At 28.3% G+C, this 11,974-nt stretch overlaps 1 protein-coding gene across 1 annotated transcript; it reads right to left on the bottom strand.

Annotated features, from left to right (window-relative positions):
• Positions 1-2,500: 2,500 nt before the first annotated feature.
• On the bottom strand, positions 2,501-8,579 carry RpL23A (ribosomal protein L23A). Its single transcript, XM_016069667.4, has 5 exons — positions 8,471-8,579; positions 6,299-6,605; positions 5,143-5,319; positions 3,364-3,433; positions 2,501-2,556 (listed from the first exon to the last, which is right to left on the bottom strand). Exons 1-5 carry the CDS (start codon positions 8,505-8,507, stop codon positions 2,542-2,544), a joined length of 606 nt encoding a protein of 201 aa, XP_015925153.1. The 5' UTR covers positions 8,508-8,579; the 3' UTR covers positions 2,501-2,541.
• Positions 8,580-11,974: the final 3,395 nt, after the last annotated feature.

Raw genomic sequence — 11,974 nt, 5'->3', positions numbered from 1 at the left:
AACACGTTGACTTGAAAAAGCGCAAAAGAAAATACTATTTTATAAATACACGTCTTAAAATGCATTCCATAAATTCGAATTTTCTCTCTTTATTTTACTTCAATTTCATAAAGGCATAAATACATTTAGAGGTTTCAAAATGCCTAAAGAAACTGGTTTAAAAACTAAGTTTAAGTCCTAGAACCTCTAACTCTTACACAAAACACCACACTTATTTAATTTCCAACAAAAAAAATCCTTGTTTAAAAAACTATTACTGCAAAATATTAATGAAGACAATAGCTATTTGTTATGCTGTGAATGCAGAAGACTTATTTATCCAAAAGAATTAGCTTCTACGTAAAAGAAAAATTAAGCATTAAAGCAAATACACCGTAGCCTGTTCTTTGATTTAAAATTAGCTTGAGAATTAAATATTTTATTCTTATCTTGCATCAATTCTCATGGCAGAGTTTGAGATGGGAACAGTTAAGTTGCATGCGGCACTAATTAAACTTAAAAAAATGCCTTAAGAATAAGACTGTATGTATAGTGAATCTCAAAGTAAAATAAGTACGACTACACAACTCAAGTACATTATAACACAGCTCTTATAACTTGATAGACTTGTTTCACGTATTTTGAAAAGTAAACTGTTTTTTGCCTGCATCAGTTTAATTCTTGGGAAAGAGGGAACTTAATTGTTTTTACAATTTAAAAAAAAAAAAAAACTCATTGTGGTGCTCACTTGTGGATTTCAAGATCAACACATAAAAACTTCTAAAAATAACAAGGCCTTAAAAAATAATTAATATTCTCTCACACCAATATTAAATTGAAGCTAGTTATCAAATAATTTAGACTGCTCCTCAATTCATATTTTAAAAATTAGATGATAGACATCAATTTCGAAACTACTTAACTACAAAACCTATAAGAATTGCCACAGATTTCTTAATCTATCACTATAATTTAAAAAAGGAAAATTAATGAGTTTTCTATTAAAGGACAATAAATAAAATGTTCAAAACAAGAGCTGCCTGAACGAAGTATATAATTATTGGCTTATCCGAAATTTTTTAATTAGTTGAAATTTAAGGATCACGTAATATAATGAACATATATGTATTACTATGCATCACATAATCATAAAATATATATGAATGAGCTTTTGTTTGAATTTTCACCCCCCCCAAAAGAAATGTTTTTAATTGTTGAAAATTAATATATGCTCTACCACACATTTGCAAATGCAAAATATTTTTGTCAGCAAGTAGCTTTTGCTTGACCTATTGGCAGTGACTTCCCTGCAATGCACCCAAGTTTTATCTTAAAACTAGCTGCTTTGAACTTACCCAGACAGCTAATTTACTGATATAAAATGTTTGATTGATCAGTCACTGCATAACTGGAAGTTCCCCCCCCCATCGAAAGCTAGAACTTAAATTTTGTAATTAACGAAGAACGCAATAAAAGTATTTTTAGTAGAAATACACGGATCATATCTATTCTGTTATTTGATACATTCTGTGGTAGATCAATCAAATCTACTTAGCCATTGGAAGTAATAGTTTAAATAACCACTATGTGGAAAGCAGTCTACAAGGATCGACTTCATCCAAAAAATTGGTTTGAGCCGATCATTAACATATTTACAAAATAACCTATTCAAAACAATATATCTGAATGCTATCTTACATGAAAATAAGGTCATTTTCGATGTACGATTAAAGGACTTTACACAGTATGAGACTCCTGCCCCTCTGAATGACAAGGACCTTGATCAGTAAATCTAAGAAAAGCATATACAGTCAAACCCCACTATAGTGAACCTTCAAGGGACCGAAATTTCGGTTCACTATATCCGTTAAGCAGGCAATTTCACCAATGGTTCCCAAACTCCTCCCTTCTATTACATTATATTCATATAAATGACTGAAAAATATTATGTAGTAGCAAAAAATGTATTATTTTTCATCACTCTTCGTCTTGCGCACAAATAAAAATTAGTAATCTTTAGCTAATGAGCAATCCTCTACATCAGATATGGAAACACTTCCCGACTCTCAGATAATTTTTCCTGAATTTCTGGTACTCCGCTTTTTAAACCTGTCTAACCTGCCATTCGAGCACATAAAAGTAGTTTCTACAGATGGTTTTAAAAATCGCTATATGTATTTATTTTGAAGTAGAATTTCAAAATTATTACAAAGAAAAAAAAAAAAAAAAAAAAAAAAAAGGGGGGGGGGGGAATCAGCCAAAGACAGAAAAAAGTTCATTATATTCAACTTCCTCACTTTTTTGGTTCACTATATCCACTAAAAATAACATTATACGTGTATAGCAAGGCACAGGACCGTGTCTTTCGTTCATTATAAGCCGTGTTCACCAAAGCGGGGTTTGACTGTACTTTTTGCCACAATTCTTCTTTAACGGCCAGAAGTGCACAAATCAAAGCAGCACAACTTTTTTGAGTGTTTGCATCCAAAATTATAAACTTTTAATAAAACATAACAGCCAATATTTTTTCACAATCTTTATTTTTTTAAACAAAATTTCAATTTATATGATTCCAATCTGCAAAGAAAAGAAAAAAATTAGTTTTTATATGACATTGTTAAAACACAATTAGTTGATCAAGCAAAAGAAAAAAAATTATGCTAACTCTTAAAATATCTAAAATATTTTGGACATGAGAAATTCATGTAAAAGACAAAAAATATAAAACACTAATTAAGAACTATAAATTTAACCTCATAATGGTTTTATAATTGAGTCTATACAATATATGTATTTATTTTTAATTTTTTTTTTGGACAAATAGTAAATGAATGTTTAATGAGCACAGGCACCTAGTTTAAAATGAACTACCTCTAACCACAGTACAAGTAGTTTGGTACCATTATCCGGTCTATAGATTAGATTTCAAGAAATACCGATTAAATTTTCTTGATGAATTACTTATGAATGAGCATGCAAAAGAGGGTGAAACATCACCCCATCATATCAATATTTGAGATTGTAAAATGCTTTGCTCTAACAATTTTATAATCTTTAGAAAATGTATAACTTTTATTCTGTGTGATTTTTATTCCCAGTTCAACATGTTTTTGTAGTTTCAAATATGCCATTCAATTAAAATTAATTAAAAAAATTATACTATACAATACAGACAGACTTACACTACCTATTTGAAATTCTATTAATGCTATATAAAAAAATTATCACGAAAGAAATGATACTTGCAGATTTAACATTAATCTTGTTTAAGAGAGGGAAAAAAAAAAAAAAAAAAAAAAACAATTTGAGTAAAATTTTTAAGATATTAAGGTTTAAAATTCTTAAATAATTTTAAATATGAAATAACAAAGAAAAGAAATTTACTTTATTGGCTACATCAAGTGCATCATAATCAGGAGCTAAACGCACATAGGCCTTTTTCTGTCCATCGGGCCTGCAATAAAATTATAATGGCATAAGTTACCAGTTCAACAGTAAAAGAATTCAAAACTTATCAGAATAAAAAAATTATTCACATGCTTTAACAAACAAATGCATATAGAATCATTGACATTGATAATTTAAATAAGTTTGACCAACACAGCCAGATTCCTAAGGCAGTTTAAATTTGAAAGAAAGGGGAGTTAGGTTTTGGCAGCTATTAACAGATCAAAGTTAATAAAGACAAAAAAAAAAAAAAAAAAAAACACCAAAAACTTTTCAGAACAAAAGGATTATTAACTTGTTTTAAATAAAAAATTAAGAGCTAACTACAGTATAATCTGCAACTGCTGATAATTAAGTTGTAAGAAAGCCACGATGTTGCTCCTAACAACTGCCACTGAATCAAGTCTTCTGCTATGACTTAACTCACGGTTGCTTACAACACTGCCTCATCCTGACACACTCAGAGATACCTAACTTAGACGGAATAGTATTGTTATTGAAGACCACTGGAAAGTAGCGAAACGCCCCTCGACCAGAGATGGATCCTCCCGACGGTCTGCAACCAATAATCGGATACCATTAACAGTGTAGTTGCAAAAGTTGGTATTTTGCTTGATCATGCATATAGTTTTTAGCTAGTCGTAGGTAATAGAAGAGCTTTCAATACAGGGCGCTTTTGCGAGTTTTCATCCCCAACGGAATATCGCCGAATAGCACCTATTCGGAATTCATATTATGCTAAATTATACAAGTCTTGATTTTTTTAATAACAGGCATGTGTGCAAAAACCTTTTACTAATTTGTTAGAAACTTTTTTTATCAATCAATAAACTTAATAACTAATAATGTTGAACTTTAAATTAGATGCAGGGGTGACTGTCAGCCCACATCAAAATTCCGGAAAATTTCTTGAGTTAAAAAAAGTTTAAATTGAAAAAAATTTAAACTAAGTTTTTCCCCCCTTTCTCAACATTTCTTAGTTTACTTAAAATATTTTCAAAATTTTACACATACCTATGATGACCTGGAGAAGAAATTAAAATTTACAAATGTGTCTTTCTTTCTCGAGTTCATGATTATAACAACTATTTACAGATAAAAAATGAATATTAATCATGAATATAAGCTTATAAAGTATAGCTCTGGCTCTCCCTCACAACCAAATAAAATAAAGTGTTTAAGTTCCACCCTTGAAAATTTGATTTCTAGAAACTTCCGTGATCAATGATTTTCTGAAACGTCTGGACCTTCGATCTCCAGAAACTTCCGGATCACTGTTAGCGAAAAGTCTGGAAATCTGGAGCACTATCAGCCCTGTAGATGCAAACATACAAATATTTGGTATTTAGCCTATGCTGCTGAAAGCAGAATATTAATTTCGGATTAACAAAGCATCTGACGAAGGCAAAACTTAGTTCATCTACACCTGTCTTTCTCTCTTGGTTTATTCGTTTAACAAAACGATAAGGGAGATAAACAAATTTGTGAAGGGTCCATTTTTATGAAAAGATATTTTGTGAAGAGTTCGTTAACGGACCCAAATTTCTTCTAACCAGATCCATGTAGACTGTAATATATTTTGGTATCCAATAAAATGGAAAAATTAAACAAATAATTGAGAGAAAAAAATTCAAGACGTCACATAAAATTATTAAAAGAAATTAAGATTTGACTATTAAAGAAATTTTAACAACTATTTGTTAAGAAAAAATATACCTGATTAAAGTATTAACTTTCTGTACATCTATGTTGTATAATTTTTTGACAGCATTTCTAATTTGAGGCTTGTTAGCTCTCTTATGCACAATAAACACTAGTGTGTTGTTGTCTTCTATCTTCTTCATAGCTGATTCAGTGGTAAGAGGATGCTTAATAGTAGACCATTGATCAAAGCTAAAAAGTAATATATAAAAAAATTTGAAGCAAAGGGTAGATAAAAAACAACTTAAAAACATATTAATGTTTAATTCACTTTTTTAAACATAAATTGTTACAGAATTTTTCCCAGCACAAAAAAATGCTTTTCATTTAGAATTTTTATCATTATCAAATTTTTTTCAAATAAAAAATTAGCGTAATTCTCGAATTTTGAAAATGTTAAATGCTGTAATAATAACTTATTGCCAGTAAAAAAGTGTCTCCAAAAGTGTCCCAGCCATAATATCGTAACCATGCAGACTTATGATCAGGTCATAAAGCGATAATTAACGTGTTGCAATAAAGTATAAAATATATCAGAGTACGTTTAAAATTCCTATAATATGATAAATAATAGCAAAAAAAAAAAAAAAAAAAAAAAAAAAAAAAAAAAACTATCACCAAAAGATGTCAATTGTGATGAAATCTACAACCGCAATACATAAAAAACAAACAAACTATAATTTCAAACTGCGCAACATCGCATTGAAAATATCAAATTAACAAAGTAACACTACAATGAAATCACCAAGATTCAAAGAAGTGATAGCCCAAGAACAAAATAAGCATGTCGTAAAAATGTATTATATACTTAAAAATAAATCATAGGGAAACAGTTCAAATATTAATTACGACAGAAAAACATCCATCAAACCCTGTGGATGTACAAGAAATTGGTGAAATATATCTTAATATATCTAGGTGCGTAATCAAGTTCAAAGGACACACGAGGTGTAACGTTTTTTAATATTCAAAGCAAGCAGCGCACCTGCTCAGCAAATCCTGCTTAGAATGAACCACATATTACACCTATATAGATTGAATACACATTATCAATATTACAGATTATTACTGACAAAAAAAAAAAAAAAAACAAACAAACAAACAAAAAAAAAAAAACAGCAACATTACAACTGAAAAAATAATAATAATAAAAAAAACTTAAATGCCTCACCGTGGTTTTTTAGGTACACTCTTGCGTGGGTACTTGGGATTTCTCTTCAAGGAGAGAGTGTGTGGTCTTCGAAATTGAACAGTTGTTCTGATTTTCCTCGTTCTTGTACCATGAGCACCTTTGACTACCTTCTTTCTGGCAGCTAAAGCTTTGGCTTTTGACTGTCCAGATCCCAACTTTTTATTGCCTTTTGGTGCAACCTTCTCTGCTTTAGCTCCGGTTTTAGGTGCAGGTGGAACATTTTCTTTTTTGGATTCTTTAGGTTTCTCAGTTTTGCTAGCTTTAGCGGCAGCAGCTGCTTTAGGGGCTATAAAAAAATTCGTAATGAATTTACATAACATATTACATCAATTTTATTAAACACACTGAATTGTAGCTAAAACAAAGGTGTAGTTAAGAATATATAATCTAACTAGCTTACTATTGATAACACAACCAAACACTTCTTTCTGATCCAATACTACAATTTAAAAAAAAAAAAAAAAATTATTTTTGTAGATATCTCAGCATTGTATCTAGACTGTGTCAATTGTCTAGCTTTTGTAACAAATTACTTAAACAGATCTAGTTTAACCCAGAGAGTTCACTTTCTTTTTATCTAGTTATACATCACTAATGATTTCTTGTTGGTGCTTAGCAGATTTTCTTTTTTGGTGAAACATTTTGAAAAGCTTTATATCATTTCAAATTAACCAAAAACATTAGTATAAAATTAAATAATAAAAATTTCATAACAAAAAATCTTTTTTGTACAATGTTTGATCTGAAAGTAAACTTTTCCAAAAACAGCAAATAAACAAAAGCTTTCTCAGTTCACCTAAATAAAATTACTAAATTTATATATAAAAAGTTGGAAAAAGATAAGAAGCAAATCTTTAGACAACATTTTCACAATCATCTCCTTACAAAACAAAAAGATGGAAAGCATAAGTAAAAAATCTTGTTTGATACTAGCAGTCCAGTAACAGTAACAACTGCTTCAACGAACCAGAAGGTATTTCATTACTCCATGTTGCAGAATTCACAGAATTTAAATACTATGCAACAGAATTAGAGTATACCTGTATCAGAAACAATATTAACGCTACAAGGGTAATTGTGATTTCAGGTATAAATTGTGTACAGAGGGGCACATACATCAATCAACTATAGTCAATTTGTCCTTTCAAATTATTATAGACTAGTTTAATTTTCAAAAATATAGAACTGATATAGTTCAACTTAAACTTTTATAATCTGTGTGAACATCCAACTTACATGTAATAAATATACTTTAAACTATAAGTTGGTTAGATACAGAACTCTTTTTACAGCAGAATTAACAATGATAACTTTGAAATGTAACTTTTATTACATTTTGTATCATTTATAATATAAATAGCATTTGATTTTCAATAGGAATTACGTTAAGAAAATGAAGCTGTCAGAGATAAGGAAAAAAAAACGATGAAGCTAATTTAATTTCTTCTTGAAAAAAAATTGAGGTGTTATAAAAGAAAAACAAGCATCTCGGACACTAGGATATTCAATAACGATAGACAATAATTAAAAGCAGGAAGAGCCAGACATTCAGAAGATAGATAAGAGCAAATTTAGAATATCTTATATTTTAACAATAGGATTATGAATTGCATTGAAATTGAATCTTTTATATCTAATGATAATTAAAAGGTAAACAATATAATTGAGGAAACTTAAATTGCTGAAATGGTTAAGGTATATATTAAATTTATTTAACAAAACTTTGAGTGGACAGTGCAGGACATAAGATGAGGGATGCAATTCGCTAATTTGAAAGGAAAAAAAAAAGTAGCAAACTGTGATAAGCAAGTCACAGTGTTTGTGAAGTCACAGTACTTTTTTTCTTCATTTAGAACACAGTCACGAAATTTGTGGTCTAGACGCGATTACGCTAAATGATATATTAGGCCTAATACAAAATTTAAATATTAAGTGCATTTGCTTTTTACTCAGCTATAACATGGAACACATAATGCTTATTAAAGTTCCTTTTAAACGTAAAATAACGAAATTTAATACCTTCGACAAATTAAACATACAAGTCTTAACCACGAGGATTGCAATAGAAACATGTTTACCTTTAAAATAATATATATTAAGAAATACTTGCTATGAAAAAAAATGTGTCTAGTGTAAAAGATTTTATCTTACGTTTGTCAGCAGCTCCTTTCTTGGTTTTAGGTCCCATTTTGTTAATTAATTAAATATTTAAAAATTACACGGGCCACGTTTCGTGAAACCTCAGTCAACCAAAATGCGGTGATACATAAGACACTGTTGCCATTAAAAATGTGATATTTATGAAAGGACTGAACAAACTGAACGAGTGCAAAGTTTGCGCATGCGTTTTTCGCTCTACTAGTTGTACGTACAGTCATGACTTTCCGGCTCTCCTTGATATGAAGACAGAAATAAACCAACGGAAACGAACTAGGTATCTTCTTTCACTTAGTGGCGTCATCTACTAAAATTTCTCTGAACTTTTATTCTCAATTCTAGATTAATTTTCAAATTCCGGTGTAAATCAAAATATAAGAGGGGGGAACACTTACACTTATTATGAAATAAATAAATGAAATAAACTACTTTTAATTATTAATACTAATTTATCACAAATTTATGTTTTATAATAATTCTATTTATTAGTCGAACTAGTTATAACTGAATCTTTAAATAAAATTCGATTTTTGATTGCTATACTTTCAAGAAAAAACCAGTTTAACTTAAAACTTTTCTTTAAAAAAGTGCATTGATTTTTCTGAAATAATCGTAAAACCCTAGATATTTCAAGTAAAACTTGTTTTAGCTGATTAACTTTTGCAGTTTAAAAGACAAAATTGTACTAACATCTCAATAAAAAGTTTTTTTTCTTCCTTCTATTAATTGACATTTCTTTCCTGAAATTTTTTATTATGCTAATGCATAAAATCACATTGAGTTTTATAGCTTAATTTATTTTCCTGGCTGCAAAATTAAATTATATTTGAATATAAATTGTTTAGAATAATAAATATTAAAAAAATACAAGCTTATTTTCAACTTTTATAAAAATATAATTTCACATTTGAAGTATAAATTATTATTATAAAGAAAAAAAAAATTCCTTTCTACACAAAAAATTGTTTAAACTTAAAAGTCTTGCCTACACTGTTCTTTAACAATAGTATTTATTAACACTATATTGTTTATGAAAAATAATAGTGCCTTCTTTAAAATAATATGAAATAAAAAGATCGTTGTTTCTCATTCTTGTTTTTATTATACAATAATGTATTGTTAAAAATACTATGAAATCTTACTAAATTCAAAATATATATTTATTTTATGGATATATATTTTGTACATTTATAAAACTGCTACTAAGCACATGCATATCATTTTTCATCAACGTTAATGAATTAACTATTTTGCGCTTATTTTAATGATTATTTATTTAACATGTAAATGCTCTCTTTTTTGGGGTTAGAAGGTCAGATGACTGTGCATAAGATACTAATAAATTTTTTGAAAAATTATTTGTCCTAAGTAATAAGACCAGTGAAATCTAAAAAAAAACTGGCAGTGAAGTTTTTGAAGAACAATTGAAAACACACGCTTTATCTTTTAAATTATTTACGAAAATTAGTTCTGTTAATAAACCTCTGCCAGAAATTTCTGTTCCCCAAATATTAAATTGGATCCCCTATAGATACTAGTTTTTCTTCTTCTTTATTTTTTTTAAAGATTTTAGAGGGTGCTGGTCAGTTCAAAGCAAAAATGCATGTCCCTTAATTATAAAAAAAATAGTAAAATGCGTTTTATTTTTAAAGAATGAAAGAAACTTTGAGAAGTGTTCACACAATTCATTTGCATTATTATGTTAAAAGCGTGCTTTAAAAATTATTCCATTTATATGAAATAGTGTATAAGTTATGTAAAAATGAAAGACACAAGTTTAAAAATTTTATAAATTTAATAAAAATTCTCACAAGTTTCTAACAAAAATGTATGAGTTAGTACATAATAGTGAATTTTTAGAATAACTAAAACATGACAGGTAAATATCCACATCTTAGGGACAACACAAAAATTTGGAAATTAAAATTAATATAATCTTTTATTTAAAAATAAGCAAAAGACAACATATTAACATCTCATTCAATTACATGACTTTCATGGTAGATAACATAAAAATAAAAAAATGAATACGAACTTTTGAGGGCTTTTCATATACTTAGATAACATTTTCTAAGAAAATTGGTTGTAAATTTATCTTAGAATACAATTTTGCTTTATCTTTATGTATTAATAAATTTAAAACTTCTTTTTTTTTTGTGCTTTATGCAGCAAGAATAGCTTATTTTTACTGTTAATCTTGTTTACTCTGAGTACCAAAATAAAGGAGATTATGTATATAGCAAGAGATTTAAAAAAAAAAAAATGTTAGGTCTAATGTTTAAAAAGCAATGTAAAATCATACTGCTATTTGCTACGAGCATAATATGAATTTAACAAGAAATTTTTTATAAACTTTTTGAAAATTATTTTATTGAAAGACATCAGGAAAGAAAATTATGTGTTTGTAGAAATTTCTTTTTCTACGAAATCGCTTTAAAACTCTCTTTTAGTTGAAATGTAGAATGGAGGGAAACTGAGCGAAGAATATAACAAAATTCTTAAACCAGAACAGAATTTTAAAAACTTCCATTGTATTATTCCTCTTATCTTATGTTTACAAGATAATGAGAGAACAGGTTTGGTTTTCAAAGAAATTTTATCGTTAAGATTTGCATTTAAATCTCCTGAAATAATTTTACCAGTGAATAATTTTAGAATTCTCAGATTTTTCTGCAATTTATAAATAAAATTGTGAGTCGTAAATCGGCTTAAGAAAATTAATATCAGGACACAAAACATGCGTCAGGGTTGTCAAGTTTTGAGTGTTATTTTCAGTTTTTTATGTCTTCAGCTAAAGTTAAATGGATTAACAAATTGAATGGTAAATAGTACACGTCATATTGCAAACAGTACAGCACAATTACAAAATAGGATAGCATATTTTTTATTTATTGATGCCATATTTAGTAACACAGAATGTTATTACGAATTGCAATCACTGGTGGCATTTGTGCTTTGTTTAAGACAGTTCTTCATTCACTGCAATGGGTAACAATGAGAGGACACTCATTTATTTTATTATAAATTACTCAATATGTTGAGAGTTAACAGTGACTCAAACAATTGATCAGTTGAGTCATAACAGAGCAGCAAAAAATAAATAAACAAATAACAAAAATACAAACTAAATTGAAGTAACAAGAAAAACACCAGCATGAGCATGAGATTAAGATGGCCGTGGCTTAATAAAATACACTTTTGTAAAAGATTTTGTTTAAAATAATAAAGTGCTTCAATCTTATGCATCTATGATTCTGATCAAATATTTGAATTTTTGGAATTACATGCTATTAGTAATGTTCTAGTTTATTGAATTTTATTCCATGAGTGTTATATAATGAATAATTGCAAAAAAAACCCAGTTAAATCATAAATAACATAATACTTCCTTCGTAGCAGAGTTAATTAAAATATGATAAAAAATGAACTTTTATTAAAAATTTTCTGGATCACTAATGAATTTGAAAGCAATTATTTCAGTCCCTATGCTTTCGTTAT

This window comes from Parasteatoda tepidariorum, chromosome 3 (assembly GCF_982258835.1).
Source record: "Parasteatoda tepidariorum strain Cologne lab strain chromosome 3, Ptep-v5.0, whole genome shotgun sequence".
Classification (NCBI taxonomy): domain Eukaryota; kingdom Metazoa; phylum Arthropoda; class Arachnida; order Araneae; family Theridiidae; genus Parasteatoda; species Parasteatoda tepidariorum.
Note: the sequence above shows the minus strand (reverse complement) of the source record. Positions and strands in the feature narration are given on the sequence as shown.